Below are 26389 nucleotides of genomic sequence, written 5' to 3'. Positions count from 1 at the left end.
AAGGAACCAACACACATGATCTTGCACTTCATGGCGTTCAGTTGGGCTCCCGAAAGGTGTGAGTAACGCTGAAAGACTTGGGAAACGTTGCGGAGAGATATTTCGTCACGCAAAAACAGGGTAACGTCATCCGCGTAAGCACTTATCTTCACGGTGTCATTGCCCGGTAACGGGAGACCCCAAATACATCGATGGGGAATGACTTGGCGTACGAAAACGTCAAGTGTCAAACCAAACAGCAGACGGGACATCGGGCACCGTTGGCGTACACCACATGTCACTGTGAAGGTCGGACCTTCTCGGCCGTTAAAAACTAGGCTACTTGTATAGGAGTTGTATATGTTCTGCACTGTCGCGCGAAACTCAGCTGGAAAACCGTACTTTGCCAAAACACAAAACAAAAAGGAATGCAACACTCTATCAAAGCCTTTGCTTTGGTCAAGAGACAGAACGCTGCCGCTAATGTTACGCATGTTCGTGTATTCCAGGATGTCTCTGGTCAGCGACAAGGACGGATACATTCCTCTCCCAGGAACTGAGCACCCTTGCGCGGGGTGAATGACGCTTTCAGATACACTACGGAGACGATTGTTTAGAACCGACATAAAAAGTTTATAGTCGGTATTAAGCAGCGTTATCGGACGCCACAAACTGGGGTGAGCTAAGTCGACATTTTTCTTCGGAATGAGGATGACTCTACCAAAGCCGAAGAAGTTGGGGACCCTTGTACTTGTCATTAGTGACGCAAACAATGTCAGTAAGTAAGGCCGCAGTACAGCCCAAAACTTTCGGTAGAAGTCGACCGTCAACCCATCTGGGCCAGGAGCCGTGCCGTGCCGCATACGCCTGAGGGCAACATCTAGTTCTTCTGATGACAAGGGTGCACAAAGTGATTCCTGATCTTCAGCCGACAAATGAGGGAGAACGTCAAAGAAGGTGTCTTCAAAGTCACACGGGGGGCATCCTACGGAAAGATCTCGTGAGTGATATTCGATGAAGGTCTCAAACACCTGGGCAGGGTTGTGTGTTACGGATCCGTCCGGAAGAACACACGAGGAGAGGAATGTATTCGTCTGTTTTTTGCGGTGTTGTAAAAAACGGTATACCTGAATGCCGGAAACAGAGCGGCTGCATGATCTTTCCGTGCGTGCTATGCAGGTTGAGGAGCTTAACAAAAGATTGCGTTTGGCGATCAAGCTGTTAAGGTATTCCTGAGCTTGCGTCGTTAACGATCCGCCTCTCCTGACAACCCGGATTTTATCGCAAAGGCGATTAAATTCCTGCGTTCTGGCTCTAGCCTTACGTTTTCCCCAGTCCGTGAAAAGTGCACGTAGTTCGTGTTTGCGTTTCTGCCAGTGCCGCAAAGATGACGCGATGGGCTCAGAAAGCAGACTACGAACTGCACTGTCAACATCGTCATCAGCAAGCAAAGTCTTATCTAACCGCCAAAAGGGACGGTGTAGCACAGGTGGATAATCCAGGTCGATTGACAAGAGTACTGCGGAATGATCAAACTTATATTTAATTGTGGACGGAATGCTGTGATGATTGCAGGATATAACCTTATCACTCAGGTTGACGGGGAGATATATGCGGTCAATACGTGAACCTGATGTCCCACGTTGCCACGTGACGTTTATCGCGTGCGGCCCGTGAACTGCGCGCCAGGCGTCGACGAGGCAGAACTGGTTGATAATTCGCGTTAGTTCACGCGCATTCCATACAGAACGCCCTTGACCTCGTCCAATGACATCCACCTGTGAATCATTTACACAGTTGAAATCGCCTGCGACGAAAACATTGTCAGCTGAAACAAGACTCGATTCCACCGAACGGAAAAAAGCGTTCGTACGGTTGGTCTTGGCTGGTGCATACAGATTAATTATTCTGTGTTTTACATCTCCAATATGAAAATCAAAACATATCACACGACCGTCTGCGTCGTACGTGCAAAAAAACTTGTTCAACAGTGCACGGTTAAAAACTACCACGGCCATTCCACAGGCTTGTGCAGATCCCAAGCTAGCGTGCGCATGAACATTGAAGCGCGCCTTAAATTGGGACTCATCTTGTAAAGAAGAGAAGTGGGTTTCCTATAACAATAGAATATCGGTACCCAGTCTTCGGCCAAAAGCAACAACATCGGCTTGTTTCTCAACATTGCGGAGTCCGTTTACGTTTAGCGTGGCTATTTTTATGCGCATTGTGAGAAGTAGTAATAGACACATGGCATCCACAGTACATTTTTGATAACGTGAAAAAGTGCAGCTCACGCGACTTCACTCAAAAAAGTCCGAAGAACTGTCCCTTCCGGAACCGAAGACCTCACGCATGAGTGGGTTCGTGGTCTTCTTCCTCTTGGTCCGTCGGTGGGCTGGTCTAGAAGGGTCCGGTGTCGCAGCGCTTATCGTTGAATTGTCTGACATAGTCTGGTCGCTCCCAGGTTCTGGACGCGAGTTTGTGTCCGCCGAGGGCACAGCGGGCACTGCACAATTCACGTTTTCTTTTACAGAGGACACAGACGATACGTCAGGGTCGCACACGAGAGTATGTGAACGAGAGGCGTTGTCTTGCTCTTCGATTGCGTTAGGCGCGTTTGCTGCGCTCAATAACGGTGGACAGCCTTGCTCAGTAACTGGACCCTGAGGACAGAGGTGCACGGTCTTCGTAACTTAAGGAGCTGTTGGGGTATCTGTTGGGTCTTGCACAGGGGGTAAGACCGGAAAGTCAGCACTGGTGATGCTAGCGTACGAAGTTTGTGCAGGACATGGTCCTTGTGGGTGTTTGATGCGGCACCGACGACATCGGGAGCCGCAATCCTCGGTGCTGTGGACATCGAACAACGTTCGCACAAGGGCACTTTGCAGGCTGACCGAAAATGGCCCTCCTGCTTGCACCTGCGACATACGCGCTTCGCTCCCGGGTAGACACATTGAATCAATGCCTCCGCAACACGGATAAAGTTCGGAAGGGGCGTTTTTTCACCCATTTGCATGACCACTTTTTTATTCCCACTTCGCAGAACGCCGCGTCCTTTGTGGTCTTCGAAGGTGACGTCGTCTATCTTTAGAATCTTTCCGTATTTGGATAAGGCCCGAACGAGGTTTTCGTCCCTCATGTACAGTGGAACCATTTTGCAAGTGACCGTGACAGTCCGAGGACCAAATAGTTGAATGGTGCATTTCTCATCGGCGACCTTGAGGCCGTACTCTAAGACACGGTCTATTGCTGACCGCGTAGACAAACCTATTTCGTACAGGTTTCCACCTCGATGTGAAATCCCGTAAAAATTTCCGCTGCCGACGACATGGAACACTGCATCGACGACTTCGTCCATAGTGGCAGAGTCCGGCACGCGGACACCGCAGCACCACTCCCGAAGTGGCGGAGATGAGCTCATGTCGGCGAGCTAGGAAGTCCGCGCCGAAACGCGGCCCCTGCAACTTCGATTTCGATTGTAGGAAAGGTGAACTCACAACAAAGCGACAAAACAAGGTGGCTGCTCAAGCCTTCCTCGTCTACCGTTCCTACTTGGGACTCGTCAGCCTGGCGTAGGGAAGTGACACCATCTTGGGTCGGCAATAACAGGGCGTCTCAGCGAGACATCGATGTTCCACGGTGACGGCGCCACCTGTGGAGGCCGCAGTGCAAGCTAGCAAGTACATATACAAAGGGTAAATAGCAGAAGCTCTGTAGCTGCACGTTGAGCATATGTTTACAATTTGATCGTGCACTCCCAACCAAGTACAGCTGTTCCGTCCTACTTGGGACTCGTCAGCCTGGCGTAGGGAAGTGACACGATCTTGGGTCGGCACTAACAGTGCGTCTCGGCGAGACGTCAATGTTCCACGGTGACGGCGCCACCTGTGGAGGCCGCAGTGCAAGCTAGCAAGTACATATACAAAGGGTAAATATCCGAAGCTCTGTAGCTGCACGTTGAGCATATGTTTACAATTTGATCGTGCACTCCTAGCCAAGTACAGCTGTTTCGTCCTACTTGGGACTCGTCAGCCTGGCGTAGGGAAGTGATACGATCTTGGGTCGGCGCTAACAGTGCGTCTCGGCGAGACGTCAATGTTCCACGGTGACGGCGCCACCTGTGGAGGCCGCAGTGGAAGCTAGCAAGTACATATACAAAGGGTAAATAGCCGAAGCTCTGTAGCTGCACGTTGAGCATATGTTTACAATTTGATCGTGCACTCCCAGCCAAGTACAGCTGTTTCGTCCTACTTGGGACTCGTCAGCCTGGCGTAGGGAAGTGACACGATCTTGGGTCGGCGCCAGCAGTGCGTCTCGGCGAGACGTCAATGTTCCACGGTGACGGCGCCACCTGTGGAGGCCGCAGTGCAAGCTAGCAAGTACATATACAAAGGGTAAATAGCCGAAGCTCTGTAGCTGAACGTTGAGGATATGTTTACAATTTGATCGTGCACTCCCAACCAAGTACAGCTGTTTCGTCCTACTTAGGACTCGTCAGCCTGGCGTAGGGAAGTGACACGATCTTGGGTCGGCGCCAGCAGTGCGTCTCGGCGAGACGTCAATGTTCCACGGTGACGGCGCCACCTGTGGAGGCCGCAGTGCAAGCTAGCAAGTACTTATACAAAGGGTAAATAGCCGAAACTCTGTAGCTGAACGTTGAGCATATGTTTACAATTTGATCGTGCACTCCCAGCCAAGTACAGCTGTTTCGTCCTACTTGGGACTCGTCAGCCTGGCGTAGGGAAGTGACACGATCTTGGCTCGGCGCTAACAGTGCGTCTCGGCGAGACATCAATGTTCCACGGTGACGGCGTCACCTGTGGAGGCCGCAGTGCAAGCTAGCAAGTACATATACAAAGGGTAAATAGCCGAAGCTCTGTAGCTGCACGTTGAGCATATGTTTACAATTTGATCGTGCACTCCCAGCCAAGTACAGCTGTTTCGTCCTACTTGGGACTCGTCAGCCTGGCGTAGGGAAGTGACACGATCTTAAGTCGGCGCTAACAGTGCGTCTCGGCGAGACGTCAATGTTCCACGGTGACGGCGCCACCTGTGGAGGCCGCAGTGCAAGCTAGCAGGTACATATACAAAGGGTTAATAGCCATATTATACATATACGGGGTGTCCCAGAAAACGTGTCATTGAATTATAATAAAAAAACTACACCACCTACAGTCATGCGGTCAGTGGCATTTGTTCTTACTGGGTTTTTGCCACCTCCTCATGTGAATCTCGTGTAACGTAAGTTTAATTATGTAAATTTTTGCGAGCTTAAGTCGGAAATTTGCCTAGTAAAAGTCACTTTTTTACCCCACCAATGTGAAGAGCGTGTCTAATTTAGTCAAATTAATGATAATTGACAGGAATATTCAGGAGCTATCCCATCGGAAAAAATAGCCGAACATCATGGTCTACGGCGGTCGCACAGAATAGCGCATGATGAATTTTTCAGCGCAATCTTTGTCAGTCCTACGAAAGGAGGTTGGAAACCCAGCCCTCCCCGACATCGCAGAAAGAGATAAAACAGGCACGGCTTATCACGTCTCACTTTCGCTGGGCTAACGCTTTCCCTGTCCCAATTTTAGGAACTGTTACTTTTTCTACTATCACTCTGTGGGCTGGCTTCGGAACCTCCTTTCGTCGCTCTGAGACCGATTGCGCTGAAAAAGTCATCGCGCGCTATGGTCCGGTGCTCCGAAAAGCATTATAATCGGCTTTTTTTTCTGATGCGATAGCTCGTGAATATCACTGTGAATTAACATGAATATTAGTGAATTCGGCATGCTCTTCATATTGGTGGGGTAAAAAAGTGCCCTTTACTTAGCAAATTTCCGAGCTCAGCTCGCAAATATTTACATAATTAAACTTGGACTACATGACATTCACATTAGGAGGTGGCAAAAACCTAATAAGAACAAATGCTGTTGACCGCATGATTCTGGGTGGCGTAGCTTTTTTATTATAATTCAATGACACGTTTTCTGGGACACCCTGTATATTATATATTCTTATTATTATATATTCTTATATAATATCTTCATAATATGTCTGCAGAGATTGTTCCAAAATAGCATATGTGATGCAGCGTCATACATTATTGGGCTTCTGGGGAAAATCCGATCCACCTGATACAGACGGCAGCCTTTGTAATGGTGTCTGAGACATTTTTAGCAGCCACTGTTGTAAAATATACATTAAAAATGCTCCTGTGAAGGTATCACGAAGTTCTTCATTTCATTTGTTTACTTTAAAAACCCTTGTGAAGGGATTTACATAAAGGGGGGAAGTTTGTATTCGAAAAAGACATACCAAAATGATGTACACAAAAATGCACAAAATTCGTTCACTCACCGCAAAAGTTCATTCGATCTGAAAATAATCATAGCACTTGGAAATAAATGACGATATATTTTGTTCTGATGCTATGTGGGCAGGAAGGTCATTCCAGTTTGACACCATCAGCTGGTGCGCAGAGTAGAGGAATTTGTTTGTTTGTGTAGGGTGGAGCAAGTACTTTGTGCGGGTCATCAAGTCTTGGAAGTAACTTGTGAGGGGATTGACAGTAAGTGGGGTGGGGAGGAGGATGACCGTAATATAACTTATGAAAGAATGTCGGGCTTGATACCTTTCATCTGGTAATCAAAGGACTAGGAAAGAGTTGGGCTTTAATGGCTGAGACGCTGAAAAAAGGATGATAATCACGAGCAACAAACCGTGTTCTGTACAAATTCTACTTTGTCCATTAATAGATGTTGGGATGGGTTCCTGATTGCAGAGGCATATTCCAGTTCTTTTGAACATGGCAGTTGATGGCCTGTGACTGGAACACATAGAAAGGACAAATACATACAAAGCATCAAGTGCCTAAGAAATGAATGATGAAAGAAGGCAGTCAGTGGAACGGTTAGCCAGTACTAGGACTTGAACCCACATCTTCTGTATTACCGATCCAGCGCTCTTACCAATTCAGCTAAGCTAACACGCCTCTCCAGTGACTTCCAAGGGTGCGGATGTACCCTAGGAATAGGTTTATGAGCAGGAGAAGATTAGTCACTGTTATTATACGGGCATAGCTCTCTGTCCAGTATGATCACCGCAGAGCACATTTGCAAGAACTCACAGGCACAAAACTTGCATAATAAATATGTAATAGCCTCAAACAGCTATTACATATAATAACTTGGACATGGAACTCCAATAGCAGATGGTCTGGCAATACAACACAGGTAATCTTGCCATGACTATATACTTCCCAAAATGCTGAGGATAAATTGATAGAATTACTGTAATGAACTGCTCAATTTTTCACCTCAGATATATTTTTAGCACTCTGTCTTTCATGTTTCAAAATATACATGCATCGAACCTGCAGAAGCTTGTGTGTGTAAGTAGAGTGACACATCTATTGTGCAGCAGGCAGGTTTAAGTTGTGTTGAGGTATGTCAAGTCCTTACGCGTGCTCACCACCTGTAGATTCCTTTCAAGGGAACAAAAACTTTTTGTTAGTAACAACTTCATGCTACATACCACATTTATAAAAGAAATTGGTCCCGTACCTGACGGACAACTGTCATGACCATTGCCAGATCTCTTCCTCTCTTGTTCCTTCCACTTCCATGAAGTCATCACCCTAAAATTGTTAAAATACAATTGCACCGAGCTGTGCACATTTTCACACACAAATACATAACAGAGTGGCCTGTCTCTAATAAGACTTCAACAAGTTTGTGTAACTCTGTTTTGAAACTGGACACAGGAAGGCCATTTCCAATCAGCTGAAAAAATTTGATCGGAAAAGGAACGGTTTCTGCTGATTTCCGTAGTTGGTCCGTAGCAGTGCAACCTTGTAAGGTGGTACAGTGATGGATTTCATACCATAATGGCAAGCGTTTGGGATGGCGCTAAAAGATCCTGAATTTGCAAGACAATTTTGTGTGAGTGTCTGATTTCCAAGTGAACACTTTGTCTACTGTATTTTGCATGTCTTGAAGGAGCTGATTGGCTGTATGGATGGATGGATTGTAGTGGCACCCCTGGTGGGCCTCTTTGCAACGAGGGTCCAGCACATTGCACCTGTAGACATGGTTGTCGTACACCAGGCTTTCTCTCTTTCTTTCTTTTTTTTGTGCACTGCAATTTTTTCTCGTAGTTCCCATCTGTGGCGGTTCCCCAGATTAGACAACAATAGTACAGCTTGAGGTAAACTAAGGATTTCAACTGCGTTGGTTTAGAATCCAGAGCCCTTCTTTACTATGGGCAGTATCCTGCATATTATAAGGAAAACAAACAGAAGAAAACTTGTGCCTGATCCCTCCCTCTGTATTTCCAACATTTGGTTCTATATCTTGTCCAAGGAATTCACGAACTACATTGGTGCACATTGCTGTAACAATTAAAATGTTACACCTATAGATGCGGAATACACAGCTTCATTTTACGTACTGTGGATGTTACTTACTGCATTGGCATGGCTGCATTCTGAACAACACTCGGAATGTACAGTGTATCTTTTGATTTAGTGCGTAAACGTCAATTTTCTTTAATCTTTATTGTTCTTTGTTGCGTAAATGCTCTCCTAACATCTGCGTGCCACAACGTAATTCTCACAAGGAGAGTAAACACTGTATAAATTATACAGAAGACACTAACCTCGTCACGTACAGATGCAACAGTCTTGGAAGATCGATTCAAGGAAAGCACTGCGGACTGCTGTAGGCAGAGGCCTTTGTACACAAAATGAGGGGTCCGTCTCATAGTCTACATTCTTCAAACACGATTGGCAAAATCCGCTGCCAACCATAGCTGCCGCTGCGGTTGAACGCGCAGTATCGTACGGAACTGAATGCCCGCCGAGAAATCTCGCTTTGACGACACAACCGAGGCATGTCAACGAAGTCTTTGTACCTCGATAAATTGGTCGTTGTCCCAAAAGATATAAATAAAGAAAACTTGGAAATACACACACTACACTAACGCTGTGAAACAGCGCGCCGGATCCCGACAGTCGTCGTAGCTCGTATCCTCGTAGCCAGTTCCTCTTTCCACGGAAGTCGCTAATTGGATTATCGCAGTTATAAAACAGGTCGCAGATTTCGAAGTATATACATACTTTTTATTTCCACACATTGTGACAACAGTATATCGGCTTAAAAATGTTGATTCTTGCTGAAAGTTGTTGTTGTAGTGCTCGATCACGTGGATGCATTCTGCGCGCTGATTGCATGGGCGATTGACGTCATCCCAATGGGATGAGCAGATGAGTTTTCTATATATGCGTACGTTTTCTTGGTTTGACGCTAGGTGTGCCAGCGTCGGCGTGAACCGCGATATTCAAAATTCGAGTTCACAAAAACTGCGAGGTGTTGAGGCATGCATTTTTGTATGTGAAGTTGCTTTTGTGTATTCTATTGGTAGCCACTGCGGAAAAGTCTCTCCAGCTTCTGGTCAGAGACCCTTTAAGAAAAAAACGTGAACCCTGCAAGCTATACCGAGGATTTCGCACCCTTCTCTCCTGCTGCCATTTCCCGTACTGCTAAAATCTCCCACTGCGAAAATCTTATAATTTCTTATCTTTTCATTACTGCTGGTTTGAAACAAGTCCTACGATGTGACTTTGTCTCAGGCCCCGCACACTTCTAGCACTGGCCCTGCCTCCAGTCTCAACTGACACGTATAAACATCCAGCCCCTCAGCCTTGCCGCAATCTTGGGTCCTTCTTCTAACCCTGCGCAGTAAAGTATCTGCCTGCACGTATTCTATCTGTTCTTGACTTCTACTAGCCTGCTTGCACTCCTCTGACCTCAGAGCTTTTACAATGAATACGGAGATGTGATCTTCACGGCACTACATCTCCGGTGGCCCACCGGATGAACTACTATACCCATCAGTTACGACGCACCCGCGTGTGTGGTATCTCATTTGCGTGTATCATGTGCGTGTGCGAGTGTGTATGACTCATCTTTTTCATCCTAATCCCACTCGTATAGTAGCCCACATGCACTGAGGTATGGTACCGCAATTGTTGCGGTGAATCACCTCATCCCATCGTCATTAATGTGATAGTAGTTGTTGTTCTTGTTCCTTACATTGTTTCAGAGGCGCAAAGCGGGTAAGAGGAGCCTACGACAGATAGAGGGCTCAACAAGAACATGTAAAAAATTTACGATCAAGGATTTTATTTAATTAATATGAGCATTACCGTAATTTCACGCGTATAAGCCGCACCGCAGATAAGCCGCAGGACCCGTTTTTAGGAATGCTCTGAAAATTTTAGAGCAGATAAGCCGCGGGCAATACGACGCAACTGATTTGTGCGACAAAGCACACCATAGAGAAGGCCATAAACCCTGTGGTCCATATTCGGGTGTCGGCATGGTGTACAACTAATGTTCTACCAATGTCGGATTGTACCCTTGTTGCCTGTTTTTCGTGGATGGACTGGTCAGTGGCCTTCCAGAAGACACGAATCACTGTCATCACTGTCACCACTTTCGTTGAGGCTGCTTGGGGATGACACCAGGAAAGTAAGTCTACTTGAATGTGGACGCGCCCCTGTTACGCATTGCTTGTGCGTTGGCAGGGTGTTGCTGTTCCAAGCACACGGTCGGCCCTTTCGTTAAAACCGGCGTATGGGGAAAATACCAGGGCAAAATAGTCATGAGATAAGCCGCACCGGTGAATAAGCCGCAGAGCGCCCGAGAGAAGAATAAATCGCTCATAAGCCGCGGCTAATACGCGTGAAATTACGGTATATAAACGAGACGCTCACTACTGAGTTCTGGCCTGATGTCCGAAGGATCTTTATCAAAATTCTCAATCTTTCTCAAAATTTCTTCAATGTCTCTACCTGATTACGAATTATTCAGCCGAGGGACCTCCGTGAAACACAGGGTATAAGATTCACATTTCGCAGGCCTTTTTCAGCATTCGTAGAATACTCTATAGCGATTCCGAGCTTTCCGCACTTGTGTTTTCTACAATTTCCTCGTCTGACATGCAAACACATGGTTGTCTCATGATGCGCAACGGAACCACAGTCACTCTAGTATCCGGGAAGTCGCCTACATGTTACCCCGCGTTTTGAAACCTTGTTTAGCCGAGTGAACCTAGAACACACAGTCACATCATAGGCATTAACGCTTCCTCACGTTCCAGGCTCAGAACGAATACAGGCACAGTTGAAACCGCACTCTCACTCACTCTGGGCTGAGCGTTGTTATGCAATACGGTAAAGAATATGATCGACGTGACTCCCGCACTGGTACTGCTCATCGTTACCGGAACATCTCAATGTGCATCCACTGTCGAGGAAGCCCTGACAAACGTAACATAAATTTCGAACGACACAGTAGATGAATCTGTTCCTTTTCCCCTGGTTTCAAAGTAGCATAATCTTTCGTTCCCGAAGGAGAAATTTGTACACTTTGGTGTTCCTTTAATGACGACGTCACGTTGTTTAAGCGATCACGCTTTGTTTACTCTATAGGTGACGCTGACTTCGTACCATTCCTTAGCAACTAATAATTGAATGCAGAGTAGTCTTTTTTTTTGGGGGGGGGACTAACATTTCCGCATAATCTTTGTTACACGTTTCCCTTATCCTATACCATAATAGCGTAAACAAAAGGGTTGAACCCGCCTCTTGCAATTCTACGGAGACGCTCTTCTCACCATGCTGTAGAAAACACACACCACAGTGGCTTGATTTTAAAAGTGTGATCCGATTTTAGTTGTTGTATCCACTGCATGTTGGGAATGCCTGCAGGTTCGTAACACAGGGGTGACAGAAACCCGCCATTGTTGTAAGTATCCTCAAGCGGGTGCCCTTGGCAAGACTGCCATCTTGCCCTGGTCGCACGAAATAGAAAATGTCATTTTGAGGTCATGTGACTTTGTTTATATGTCGTTCGGCCGCCTACCGACATACCTCCGTCGTCATAAAGCCAAGAGATGAACATTTATTGCCAGCGTAAACTACGCGGTACTTCTTCCGTAACTAGCTCATTTCTCGTTAGGTTAAGTACATCGCACGGACTCAGTGAGCCTTAATGCGTGGTCGTCATTACATCTTTGTCAACAGTACGAGGCCAAAACTGTGCGTTTTACAGCGAGACTATCGGATAAAAATTATTACCGTGATCGAAAGACATCCAAAACGTCGCGCAGAAACAGCAACCGCATTGTTTACAAACGGTTTGGCCGCCTATAACGGGCGCCGCCATCTTTAAGGTCACATGTGCCTCGACGTTTGCTATGACGTGCGACCAGCACCTGTTCAGGATGCATTGTTCGCCCAGCACGCTTTCGTCTACAAAGCAATGCACTGAGTGCCACCCCTGTGGTTCGTAAGATGATTGCTTCTGCGTTAACTAGGCTTATTGTTGCCTCACCGATTTAATGTGCACTACCTCGCTGGCGGACAGTGGGAAGTATTGAGGAATGTATCGCGACACTGAGGGAACTCATCTCAACGGGTAAGCAATGTTGCACGATCAGTGGCGTATCTAGAGCTACCTGCGCCCATGGCAACCAATGAGTCTGCACCCCTGTTCAGGCACATATCGAGGACACAGTTGGTCATGTTTTGTAAATACTTTAATGAAGTCCACATAACTACTACACATGCAAATGGCCCACTAATGTCACATGATAGCCTTTCTGGCTTTTGCTGCTGCAAATTTGTCGATAATGTCACTGAAACCAATTTTTTCTGTTTCTTCTCCTTCAACACTTAGGACAGCAAGGTCGGAAAGCCTGTCCTGGCCCATTGATACTCTTAAATACGAAAGTATCAGCTTGCTAAGTATAAGCTTGCTAAGCTTGCTTGTAAAGTATAAGCTTGCTAAATGACCGCTCACAGCTGGCAATTGAAACCGCGATCGTAAGCATTATCTGGACCGCAACCCGAAGGTTCGAGAAGACATTCTCATCTCCATAGTGAACAATAAATTCAAGAAGCTCTTCGGGTCTCGATATTTTGTTTTCTGTGCGCCTCGCGAGCAACATTCTGCAGTCCAAGATTTCTTCGTACAGCTCGTTGCCGTCAACATCGGAAGTGTAAAATTTGCTGAAATCGCCCCTACACCTTTACACCTGCCCCAGCACGACACACGGGTTCAGGTCGATCCTCTTGTTGGTCCGCCCGATACGAACACCTCTTTTCGTCGGGCCGATTTTCTTGCTCGGATATCTCTCTCAAAGTCCCCGGCTCGATCGGCTTGCTACCTAAAGATCCTCAAATGCTGCTGTCACGTCTCGAGTGGGATCTCCCTTTTGTTTAGGCTGCTTTGGTCACCGCCGTGACAGTCGCTCACTGAGCTGGTTCGGTTTGCTCACGGTGCCCCTTTCTCGTCAAATACGGCACGCGCCCAGTTTAGCTACCTCGTGGTTAACATGATGTCCTTGGGGATGCGTTTTCGTGTGGTCCGCACTATGTTTCACACTACAACCTCTCTAATGGCGGGTGCTTTAGATCATTTATGAATGTGCCAGGTTGAGTGCCCGACCTGGCACATTCACACCCGACCACATAATGGCGCCCCTGTTCACCTGGCGCCCATGGCACCTGTCCACACCTGCCACACCCTAGATACGCCACTGTGCACGATCCACGAACTTATACAAAGTGCTAGCTTTTATTTTCGAGCATACCAAGCTGGTGCTAAATAGTTGAAACGGCGATGAATCGTCCAGCTAACGTGTGCGCTAAATTCTTTAAAGACGCACTTTTGCTTTGGGCCATTAGAACGGCCGAGTGATTGCACGAGCATCTTCGTCACTGGCAAGTATACCGCAGTGGTATCTACGACATCTTCCCTTACAAGAACTCAACAAGACCTGTCTGAGCTTACAGTGATATGGAGACAAAAGGGTCCGTCCAGGACGCATACTAACCCCTCTATCACCCACTTATTCCTGCTGTCATCTCTCCATCTGTCCACAACTATACGCCCCTCATAGCCGCAGCTGCTTCGCGGCGCTAACATACGATGAAAAAAGAAAGAAGAGGGAAAAAAGAAGGATGGAGGATAACTGTGTGTTAGAGCGTGGTATGTATTCCGAAACGCTAACTTTCTTACGAGTATACAATTATTATACAAGTATACAAGGTCCGCTAATTTTAGCGGCCCAAATCTAAAGCTTCAGCACTGATGGTAATAGTATCCATCACGGCGGCTTTTGAATTCAACCGCTCTCGAAAAGGGCACAGCCTTCTTACAATTATTTCCTTACCCCCATTTCTCTCTCTATCTCTGTTTAGACTAGCCTCTCCCCGTGCGGCTTGTACGTGACTTACAGGGACAAGAACAACAACTTTATTTTGACTTTGGAGAGTGGGGAGGTTCATCGCCAGAGGCGAAACTCTACCCCGTTGCTGGTGGGGATGATGCTGACTTATAGGGAAGCTAACGAGATCCGTTGCAATCTCAGAGGAGTACTGGTTACGTATGCTTTAAGACGAGGACACTTCAAATGGGCTTCGACGATTTTCCCCAAGTTGTGCCGCATAAATGTAAAGGAAGGTTATTTGCATCCATGTGAACCTGTATTCGGGGACATAGAGGGGGGAAGAATGTCGGTTGTCCGTTGGCGGGAAGCCAGGGGTGTCACTAGGCGTCGCAGAATGGAACGGCGGTCTCCTCTCAGCAGAACAATACGGGTCCGTTTCCGATACGAGAGTGCTGCTTCTGCGGCGCTGTCGGCCTGCTCGTTCCCCACGACACCACAGTGGGCTGGAACCCACTGGAGAACTAGCCTGTGGCCTGCGGCGTAGATAGTGTGGTAAGCCATTAGCACGTCTGTGACTAGGGGTGCGGATGGGCCTCGTATGCCAGAATTTTCAATCGCTTGAAGGGCAGATTTGGAGTCTTTAAAGATTGCCCATTCCCGGGGTGGAAAATCAGCGATGTGTTGTAGAAAGAAAAGAATGGCATAGAGTTCCGCAGCTGTGGAGGAGGTTGGATGTGAGAGGCGTCTTCCGTGCACGACGCCTTCGGATGGAATGACGAAGGCTGAGGCGGACTTGTTGTTTCGGGATGCGCCATCAGTATATGCTGCCGTAAACGTAGAAAACTTCGCGTCTACCAGAGCATGAAAATGGGCTCGGAGGACTTGAGGGGGGACCTGATCTCTTCTTTCCAGAAGGTTTGGGAGGCGTACAAAAGTGGGCGGTACCGGTAGAGACCAGGGGGCTTCCGGCGGTATAGTGTCCTTAGTTATGAAGCCTGTGAGAGTCTGGCGTGTCCTCTTCGCTACTCGATAGAAGTCGCTTTCAGGGCGGTATCGAATTTTCCTGAGTAGCGGGTGGCGGGGAATGTGAGCACGCAAACGGAGGTAGTGCCGAGCCGTTTCCCGTTCACGGAGAACTTCAATCGGGAGCTCACCAGCTGCAGCCAGTACTTGCCGTGTTTCAGCCATTCTGGGAACTCCGAGGCATCGACGAAAGCTTCGAGCAAACAGGGACCGAAGTGTATTTAATGAAGTTGTTGATATCCTGTGCAGAATAGGAAGGCTGTAAAGCACAGTTGCCCTCACCAATGCCGCGTGAACCGCGAGCAGGGAACGCTGATCACAGCCCCATCCTGAGCCAGAAAGATGTTGAATTGCGGGGAGCCATCGCTGCACTTTAGTTTCAAGATGTTTAATGTGCCGAGCCCAGCGCAAGTCCTAGTCGATTACCACGCCAAGGAAGCGGTGAAAGCGTACCGGGTCAAGCTTCTTTAAGCCAAGCCAAAGAGGGAAATTGGCCATAGCTTTACGCGTGAAAGGGAGCTCGACACACTTTTCGGGTGAAAGGTCCATCCCGAGGTGCGTGAGGTACGTATGGATATTGTTGAAAGCGAGCTGCAGGCGGCGCTAGAGAGCCGGGCGTGATTTTCCTACTGTCCAAAGGGCGACGTCATCTGCATAGACGGAGAACGACACTTTGCGAGGAATTACTGATTGTAGGCCGGCCATCACCACGTTAAAGAGTGTCGGGCTGAGAATGCTTCCTTGGGGGACTGCTTGAGGAACAGGATGCTGAGGGCTTTGGCCTTGGGACGTACGGACAGCGACAGTTCGGTCCGTAAGGAAGTCTTGGAGCCAGATGAAGAGCCGACCGGATACTCCAAACGAGCGCAAGGCGTGCAGCACACAAATGTGCGAGACGGTATCATATGCGCGCTTGATGTCAAGGAAGACCGATCGGACGATCCGTCGATGGGCTCGAGCATGTTGAACTGTGGAGACTAGGTCGAGAACTGGATCCATGGAGCTTCGGTGGCGACGAAATCCAGCCATTTCGTGAGGGAACGCACGTTGTTTTTCAAGCCACCAGTCGAGGCGATGCAAAACCATTCTCTCCATCAGTTTCCCCATACAGCTTGTCAGGCTCACCGGGCGAAAGGAGGATAGGGAATTTGGGGGCTTGCCTGGTTTCAGGATGGGAACAACCAATGCCTCCTTCCATGTATGTGGTAAAGATCCTTGTTGCCAAGACGTATTATAGACATGAAGGAGAGCTTGGAGTGACCGCGCGTCAAGGTTTCGTAGGGCGGCATAGGTGATTTTATCGGGCCCAGGGGACGAGGCGGCGTTCACAAGCTTCAACGCTGCCTTTAGCTCGATTAGTGTGAAGTCGCGGTTCATAACTTCCGGGGGACGGGGCCAGCCGTGGTGAAGTTCAGCCGTCAAACTGTGGACAAAAGTGCGGTGTAGGGGCGTGGTCGAGGCAGCCGCCGGAGTCGTTAGTACCACACAGAAGTCCGTCGCAAGCGTGTTTTCGTCTACACGCTGAACGATAGCCAAGGCCGCGAGAGGATTCTTTTGAGGGGGCGCGTCCTTCAGAGATCGGATTGTCCGCCAGATCTTCGTGGCCGGATCAAACGGTGAAAGGTGGTGGCAAAACTTACGCCAACGCTTCCTGTCCTCGTTTTTAAGTTCTCGTGTTATTTTAGCTTTCATCCGGCGGTATTCCACAATGTCCGTAAGTTGCCCTGTCCGACGAGCCGTTCTTTCTGCTCGGCGACGTAATGCTCTAAGGTGATTAATGGCTGGGGAATGGCCGACATGGCCTGTTACCCTTTTAGACATGACCACCGCGTCCTGAATACCGCGGGTAATTGCTTGAGAGAGAGCCTCTGGGGACATACCGGTGTGCACAGATGTTCTGAGGCCCGCACGAAAACGTCTCCAGTTTGTGAAAGAAATCAGTCCAGCAGTGGCTGAGAGGGGCAGTCTGTCGTGCGAAATATATAGAGGAAAATGATCGCTACCTCTAGTGTCGACGTCCGTAGCGCACCACAAGTGGCGAATTATGTCGCTTGAGCACCACGAGAGGTCCAATACATCAAGTGATGTTGGGGATCGCATGTAAGTGGGCTCGCGGTTGTTCAGCAGGCACATGTTATTATTCTCCATTGCCTCCAACAACCTCCTTCCGCTACTGTCCGTCCTTCGGCTTCCCCAGGCCGAGTGATGTGCATTGAAGTCCCCTAGCACAAGCGCCGGGGCTTCCAGAGAACCAAGTAAGCGTTCGAAGTCACTCCACGGGACCTGTACCGCGGGACGGATATCGATACTGACGACCGTTAGCAGCATGGGGCCAAGGCGGATCCTGCAGGTGACGTAATCATAAGAGCGATGACAAACTGAGCCGATGGGTGCAGCAACGAGGTCATTGCGAACGTATAGTGCTGCTCTGCTCTCAGGGGAATCATGAGAGCGATAGATTCTGTATCCATTAACACGATGTGTACAATCCATGCAGTGTTCGCATATAGCTATGAAAGGGAACTTGTACTGTTGTAGATGTAATTTAAAATCTGGGAGCTTGTTACGCAGGCTTCGAGGATTCCACTGCATAGTCAGGGCCTTTTTATACAATTCCGTCATGCTGATGCGAAGATAATGCCTCCAGTGCCAGAAGCGCTTGAACCTCGGGCAGTTGCGACGCACCAGGAAAAGCAGAGACAATTGCCTTAAGGGCAGCGAGTACCGCTGAGAAGAGTCCTAGAGAAGGCATATATTGAGAGGCTGATGAGGGTAACTGTGGATGTCGCCTCGAGCGTGCTGGTTCCGTCACACTGGCGTAAGTGTTTGTAATCTGTCTTGTTGGACGAGGAGGCGGTGGGTTTGTGATAGGCGTAGCCGCGACTGTGTTCAGCGACCCTCGTTCAGCTGGTGCAGATCGAGGGGGTAGTGCAGGAAATTCTTGTGCATTTGTACGAGACGCGACTGTGGCACTAGCATCCCTAGGAGCGTCAGACGGAAGTCGTAGGGTCCGGTCTTGGTGCCTCTTGGTGGCGGCGGTCTTGACAGGACATAAAGAAAATGATGCGGGATGGCTGGATTTGCAGTTAGCACACTTTGGCTCTCTTTTATTGTTGCAGTCTGTTCTCCGGTGAGGTCCTGCGCAGATGCCACACCGTGTAGAACCTCGGCAATTCCGTGCAATATGGCCAAATCGTTGGCAGTTATAACACTGTATGGGGCCTTCTATGTACTCTTGGACTGTGAAGGTCTGAAACCCAAGGGCAATTCGGGGAGGAAGACGGATTGTAGGTTCAAAAGTCAGGATAACGCTCCGTAACGGGGTAAACACATCACTGCCATCTTCTGCTATGGAATGCCGAACCTGTCGCCGTGCAGATAAAACCCCTGCGTCTTTAAGGTAGAGCACGAGGTCGTCGTTCGAATACTGTCTTGGAACATCATATATCTTGCCCATATTTCTGGCGTACGATTGGGGTATTGATGGTATCACCGGAATCCCAGCTAAGCACTTAGCAGACAAAAGGTTGCGGGCGGCTGCTTCGGACCGTACGGAGACGAAGAGAGAACCATCTCGGTGGAAACGGTGGTGCATAACCTGTTGTTGGGTTAGCAGGCGTATCTCACTAGCGACCGCATTAGGATTCACCTTCCAGAAGGAGTAGTCAGTAGTTGCTGGTCGAAACAGTATGGGAATACCGCCGGCTCGGTTCTTCTTGTAGGTGACAGTGGTGAATGGGTCATGAAGTGAAGTGGCAAGGTTGCCATCGTTCATCGCATCTGTCTGCTGAGGAGCTGGCGGTGCCGAAGTGTCCATGGTGTTATTGGGAACATTCACGATCTGTGGGTTGTTGGGGTCACCAGAGGAAGGGCTCCCCACCCGTTGGCGTTTGGCAGGGCTGACGGGGACCTGTTGACCTGTGGTAGGTGTCATAGAGACGTTGGACCTCCCGTCCAGATTACGGCGGGAGGTCCGTGATGGTTAGATTTCTTTTTTGAACGGCTCTGAAAAGGCCTAAAGGCTAAAGGCTGTTCCACTTCACAACGACGGTTATCGTCGTTGCTGCTCAGTACTAACGTACATAAAGGACCTGGGGCCCGATCTTCAACTTTTCGTTATTCCATAACGGCTTTAAATGCATCACTTCTGCCCGTTGCCCCATTGCCCACCCGGCCCGTGGCCGTCTCTCCATTGCCCATACTACCAACCTTCCCGAACCGTCCTGTCCGGATCGCTTAACAAGCTGGACTCTCGCCCCCTCGTTCTCCAAAAATTGCTTGGTCCCTGGCCATATCCAGCCCACCAACGCTCTGTCCTCAAAGCTCCCTTCATCTTTCAGGATACCATGGGACTTTGATCCTGATTGTGAAGGGGCTCATTATTTCATTCCCCGCATCACCACCAGCAATGGGGTAAAGTATCGCCCCCTGGCGATGAAACTCACCATCCATCATCTCACAATAAAGTTGTCATTGTTGCTGTCGGCCCCTGATTCGCCAAGAGCTCTTGCGCGAGCCTACCACAACGGCCTAGGAGCGCGCGATCTTCAAATGTAAGGATAACAATATCTGTGTGAAAGTTGAAGATTGAGGCCGTGGAGTTAACAACGAGCCCACTGACTCCAGATATTTCGCCACGCCGCATTGGCGACGCAGTTTGAGACGCTTGCTTTCCTGTTGCTCTCAGAGTTAAAGGAAGAACACCAATGTACACGTGATTTCAAACAACTTCCTCGTCTGACAGGCAGACACATGGTTCTCCCATGATTCGCAACGGAACTACACTCACTCTAATATCCGGGAAGCCACCTATACATGTTACCCCGCCTTTTAAAAACCTTGCTTAGCCGAGCGAACCTAGAACCAGACTCTGAACGAATACAGGCACAGTTAAAAGAGCACTTTCACTCACTGTGGGCTACGTGTAGCTCTTCAATACAGCCAAGAAAATGTTCGACGTGACTCCCGCGCTGATACTGCTCGTCGTTGCCGGAACATCTCAATGTGCACCAACCTTCAAGGAAGCCCTGACCGATTTTGAACGGTCCGTAGCACAACTGAAGAGGATGCTCCAGGGTAAGGCATCGTGAAATGCAAACATATTTCCCTGCGTGCAGTTATGAGTATAGATTAGTACGAGGCAGAGTGCATGGCATGTATGCTTGTGATCAATAGACAACAAGTTGCTTCTAGCAGCCTTGTGCTCCGAGGTTTTTAAATATGAAGGGGCAGTTGTTAATTCGTCGGTCTATTGAAGGATTGCTATATACTGCACATTGCAAAAGCTCGTATAATCCATTAGGCCTCCCGAGAGACTGCGGCGATCTCTACCTGGCTGGGCAAAACCACAGCGGTGTCTACAACATTTACCCTTACGAAGATTCATCAGTAGCTGTCTCAGCATACTGCGATATGGAGTCAGACGGCGGAGGATGGACTGTGAGTTGTTGAAATTGATCAAGTGCACGAGAGGGAGGGAGAGAGAGAGAGAGAGAAAAGGAATGCGTCGTTTCACTCTTTTTCATAACAGAAAGCATACCATCCATACAACGAAAACAATGAGACTGTCTCTCAACGTCGAAAACACCTGTTTTCTGAATTTTTTTTTCGTGCGTGTCAGTGCCGTATGTGCACGTAATGTTGCAAAACAACACTGGTTCACATTGACGGGACTAATGAAAAAATAAACGTTCATGAACCACGTATCTGCGGATTGCCGATACGCACTACGTAAGGGGCAGACCCCGTATGGTTATCGATACACCTCGAGTCCCATTCGCGATACATTCTTTTCCGTGATGGTCCGAACCTGTATATTTCAATGCAGCCATCCCGCACGTCACTGTTTTGCGGTGTTAACATAACATACATCTCCGCATGTCGGCGTATAGACCTCTACCCGAGAAACGTCATCATGACGGTAAACGAACTGAATCCGAAACAGATCGGAAGTGGAGGGTTGTGTTTCACCAATGGGCACTTGTTCGCCTGCTTTGCCTCGTACTGAAAGTAAAGTAGGATCGCATCCCTTTCAGGGACCATCGTAATCCCCTCAGTACCGTGGCTTTCGGGCGCGACCTTGTTCGCCCCTAGCTTTGAGCGTAGTTCAACTCTACCGAATTGGTGGCGCTGTCGAACACGATGACATCATTTGTTTACGAACAGGGAGGGGTCTATTGGTTCCCCTCCGAGTAGTGTGCGTAAGCTGTGTCGCGAAAGTGTCTGAGCAATTAGTGACATATCACGAAAATGCGACCGTCATTGGCCGGGTTCGGACCCGTATTCCGGTCTCCGGATCACAAGGCTGCACGTTACCAGGGCTAGTGGTTTCCCATTTTGACACCAGGCATGTGTAGGTGACACTGCAGTGTCACTAACCACTGTTATTTTTTTTAGACCTGCTCAGGTGTAATTATGGAGTAACTATAGGACGTATTCCCTTGGATACACCCCTATTAACAGACCGCGGATTTATACGCACTAAAAAGCCACTAAATATGCATGCAATCATGCAGCAAAAAACGGCGAAACATGCATAAACATGCAGCTAAAGTGGCAAAGCAAGCATTAAACATGCAGCAAATGCGGCAAAAAGTGCAGAAATATGCAATATGCGCAAGATTTATTTTCATGCGTGTTGTAGAGAACTTCAGGGTACAGTCTAGATTTGCAACATCAAAAGTGACTACAAGGTCGTATGTTACACCACGATCACCTACTTGTAGTTCTGGTGACAATAGACCACGATATACTGCTCCACATCTGGTCGCGCCAGTGCGACCTACGTTTCCATTTTTTTCTTTCTGTTTCTATTCTATTCTATTCTATACTGTTCCAAGATTTCGTGGCTGAAACTTTGGCACCTCTCTGTAAGCATAAGCTTGTATGTTGAAAAGCTCCTCTCAACAACATTGCTTTGGTGACCAAGGAGATAAATGCTGGGATTCTCTTGTACCTAATCCCCTGGGGATTCACCTTCCAATATGAAATGGAATCGTTTTCTGACGAAGGGGTCGGGCTATTGACAAGCAAGGCGAAGGGTGGGACCAGCCTATTGTACCAGATGACCAGATGCGCGAATTCCCCCAAAAATAAAGAAAAAAGGGGGTTAAGTTCCACTGAGCTGAAAATCTGGACACGACGGGGAAGTGTGCTGGATACGGCTTGGCGAGGAAGAAAAGTGTTTTGAGTACTGAGTAGCAAATACTGAAAAAAGTATTTTAAATTCTTTAAAAATACTTGTCGCAAAAAGTATTGAGTAGACTACCAAAATACAAGAAAAAAGTAGTGAAAATACTGTATTTGGAGTACGTACTCAAGATACGTACACGTCTGAGTCGACTCCAATGCTGGTTTCGCATGCGTCTGTAGCGAACGCAGCCTTCCGCGCGTCTTCACGTGCCCGGCGTCCGAGAAGGTCGCTGCAGCGCGACGCGCCCCGCTGAACAACACATTTATGCACAAACATGAAGTATTCTTACAAACATGCACTAACGTCCGAAACATGCATTTTCATGCATTTTAAAACCTTCACGAATGCATTCATATGGCCTGAAAACATGCAAATATATTGCGTTCGAAGCTCTGCATGCCCCGGAAAGAAACATGCAAAACATGCAAATCCGTGGTCTGCCTATTAGGAACCCTCCCCCCCCCAAAAAAAAAGGGAAAAAAAACATTGCATGTGGGATGTTAATTGAGTGTCAAAGTAACAGATGTTTGTATAGTAAGGGTGTAAGCATCTAACGCACTCAGACATTTTTGATAGGTATTCACAAGTTTACAGCAAAGGCAGCCCATAGTGGGCTAGTAGACGTCCAGTACCTTGACGTACCTGTCCAGACGTGTACAGTATTGAGATCTTTATTACAAATTAGCTACAAGATCCCGGATAAACATATTTTGTTGATGTCTGTTGCGATCTTTAATAGATATCTAAAGTTCTCAAAATCGCACCCCGAAAATGGTGGCGTTGTTATTGCCGGTGTAATGCCTATACAAGATTCTGACAGCGTATTGGTTACCTACATACACTCCAAAGGTAGTCAAGTTACAGTTACAATTACGTAATATCAAAAGTAATCCTGTGAGTAATTAATCACCGAGAACAGAATTACAGTACTTGTGCAATCAGCTGCACTGTTAGGACACCAGCATTATAGGACTCCCTTTTGGAAGGGCGTACTCTTATCTGAGAGTGTCCATAAAAAGGAGTCAGTGAGAGCACTCCTGAATTATGTTCTGAAGCTGTTAAAATTTTACAGTAAACAACCTTTCGGGATGATGTCAGGGTATTGATGTACACCTAAAGTGTAGTGTTAGGTTAGCACTGAACTACACCGAAAAAGGTATAACGCTGTTTAACATTGTGGGATAGCTGAGCTGTTCTTGGGCACGACCCTATAGGACATCGGTGGGACAGATGGACGATTTTCCATTCTGTAGGCGTTAGGACGACACATAGCGTTCTACGGTGGATTCTAAATGAAAAGCGGACCCGATGGGAGGTTATCATTATCACACAGTGGACGTCTCCGCACCGTTTCCATTATATTGATTTTTTAATGCTTTCCTTCACTTCGTCTGTTATACATGATTTGAACCTCAGTATATGAACGTTGCTCAGCCTTGGGAGCCTTGGAACAATGTCTTCCGAACTCAAGGGGGCTCAACCATTTTCGTGCAAAGGCTTTCACGTAAACGATTTTTTTTTTCTTCAGGTCTTTCAGAGGCGAGGACAGTTTGGAAATCCCGTATTCTACTTTCACAGAAAATGGGATGAATACGCCCGTGGTTTCGGAAACCCTGCTGAGGAGTACTGGTTAGGTAAGTGTCATAAAGTGGATATTTGAAACACGGGAGCAAGATGGGGCAGTTAGTGCTGGTTCATAACAATCGTGTTGGAGACCAGAGAGGTTAGGATAAGGGCTAGGAACGAACAGAATCAAAAAAGGGCTGCGAGTATGCAGTATCCTTCTTCTGATTCCGTTTATTTCTAACCGTTGTCCGTGTGTTTCGTTTTCCATACGATTGTTATGAATGTGTGAACACAGGAGTATGGGATTTAAATTTTTGGCAGGTAACAACGTCCTTCACGCTCTGACCTCAAGCAAAGCAATGAGGCTACGAATTCAACTCAAGAACCACACGGGTGAAACACTCACAGCCGACTATTCAGTTTTCAAAGTTTCTGATGAAGAAGAACACTTCAAGATTAGAGTGAGCGGATACACAGGGGAAGAAGGTAATTTTGACTTTTCAAATACCTGTCAATTCGCTTAAATGTTTGCGTTACATTGTTCTGAAAAGCTATGCTTCGTTACTTTCATTGATCCTTCTTATCGTGCCAAGATTTCGAGGACTAATGGAAGTCGTTGTAACTTCCAGAGTCAGATTCTTTCGGTTACACAAATGGGTTCATGTTCAGCACGGAGGACCAAGACCACGACAATTACTCGGACAACTGCGCCGTTCTGTATAAAGGAGGCTGGTGGTACGGACAGTGCCACCAATCAAACCTTAATGGTCTCAACCTCAACGGCGAACATGCCTCGCATGCGGACGGTATAGAATGGGCACACAGGAAACACACCATTCTCTTCTACCACTATTCTTATCCACAAGTTGAAATGAAAATGAGAGACGTGAACTTTAACAAATGAGCAGCTGACGGTAGGATGCAGTGGAAGAAGTCTTGTATCCCACATGTGCCCCCGTAAACGTCACTTTCTTGCATTATTTCGAAAAGGTGGAGGTTGTTTAGACGAAAAAAAAAATGACATCTTTCTAACGTGGTAGACAAGCGAATAAGGTGTAAAAAAACGATGTAACTCGATGTAACTCGTATGAGAAGATTGGTAAGTTGGCGTTTCTTAATGAGGCTGTCATGTGTGACACTGTGTCTTCATTTCTCTCCTACATTTCAGTTCAATGAATCTCGTCTACTTTTTTTTTCGGCAGTGTCGGTTATGTGTTCTTAACGTGCTGATGATATTCATTGCGCGTGGCGTGATTTGATTTTGTGTGAGTTTGTCTGATTTATTTTTGGCTATGTACTGCCCCCCCCCCCCCGCACACTTCTACGGGGGTGTACCCTGTTACCCACTCTTAATAATAAAACTTTTGAAACCCACGCTAAGAAATCCACCATTCAAAATCCAACCCTTTGAAATTCACGCTGTCAAATTAAATCACAATGGGTCTTCGTAGTCCAGTGTTAAGCATGGTTTTACGTGAGAAAATCAGTGTCTAAGAAGGTCACACTCCAGAATAACCAGTCTTTATGCAGTCCTGTGTCGTATTCAGCATGTATCTCTCAATTATTCATTAATTTAATTAAGTTACCGGCGTAAATAACTACGCTTATGAATACTAGGAAAACAACGCTTCAGCGGTTCGGCTACCATTGGGGACGAGGCTATTTGACAAAATGAAGTAACGACGGAGCCGTATGGTGTTGCGAGATGTGCTGCATGAAAAGGATAATCACGACAAGCTATAATAAAGCATATGTTTCTTCTGCCGATTTCGTCAGGTATTTTTCAGACGTGTAACGACTTGGTGTGCTAACACGCACGTGCAACTCATGAAGGAATTCGTGGATGAAGTCAGATTGATGCAGTCGTAGCTGTTTTGGACAGGAAATCGGGTAGTGAAAAATGTCCAGGATGAGCAACATATAAAACGTACCGCAAACCTGCTGTGTCGACCATTTGTCACGACGGTAATCACGTAAACATCATGTAAACGTCTCTTGCTTTCCTCGGCCTCAGCCTCAGCATACGAAGAACCGCTAATGTTATATTTGATAAGAGCCGCGAAAAGTGGTTCAGCAAGGTAGAACTGTGGCGGGAACACCGTCACATGAGGGACGTGTTCAATTAAACCACATTGAAAGATAGCAAAGGATTGTTACTGGTCACGTAGAAAGCAGATCTCGTTGACCAACACATCAATGGTTTGTGTAAATAGTCTTCCTCTCAATGGACAACTGTCATTTTCCTCACGTCTATACTGAGCAATGTTGACCCAGAGCTTGGTTTCTGGATGCCGCAAAACACTTCTCGGCAAGATTTTGCACTGTGACTCATGGACTGTGACTCAATGGGGCATTTACAGCTCAGTGTCATTACCACATGAGGCAAGTTGACTCTCTCAG

General features: G+C 47.5%; 1 protein-coding gene across 1 annotated transcript; it reads left to right on the top strand.

The window, feature by feature from the left end:
- Positions 1 to 17550: 17550 nt before the first annotated feature.
- On the top strand, positions 17551 to 25506 carry LOC135378890 (techylectin-5A-like). The gene is made up of 6 exons (XM_064612053.1): positions 17551 to 17581; positions 20160 to 20307; positions 20534 to 20670; positions 23952 to 24057; positions 24311 to 24475; positions 24619 to 25506. Exons 1-6 carry the CDS (start codon positions 17558 to 17560, stop codon positions 24891 to 24893), a joined length of 855 nt encoding a protein of 284 aa, XP_064468123.1. The 5' UTR covers positions 17551 to 17557; the 3' UTR covers positions 24894 to 25506.
- The last annotated feature ends 883 nt before the right edge of the window (positions 25507 to 26389 follow it).

Source organism: Ornithodoros turicata, chromosome 1 (assembly GCF_037126465.1).
Source record: "Ornithodoros turicata isolate Travis chromosome 1, ASM3712646v1, whole genome shotgun sequence".
NCBI classification, from domain to species: Eukaryota; Metazoa; Arthropoda; class Arachnida; order Ixodida; family Argasidae; genus Ornithodoros; species Ornithodoros turicata.
This window is presented reverse-complemented; position numbering and strand designations above follow the sequence as displayed.

Bases quoted from the DNA above. Each gene is read 5' to 3' on its own strand.
- LOC135378890 (XM_064612053.1), top strand. From the start codon at position 17,558: ATGGGGCCAAGGCGGATCCTGCAG. The intron at 20,308-20,533 runs GTAAGGCATCGT...ATAATCCATTAG, and splicing joins ACTGAAGAGGATGCTCCAGG to GCCTCCCGAGAGACTGCGGC. The intron at 20,671-23,951 runs GTGAGTTGTTGA...TTTTTTCTTCAG, and splicing joins CAGACGGCGGAGGATGGACT to GTCTTTCAGAGGCGAGGACA.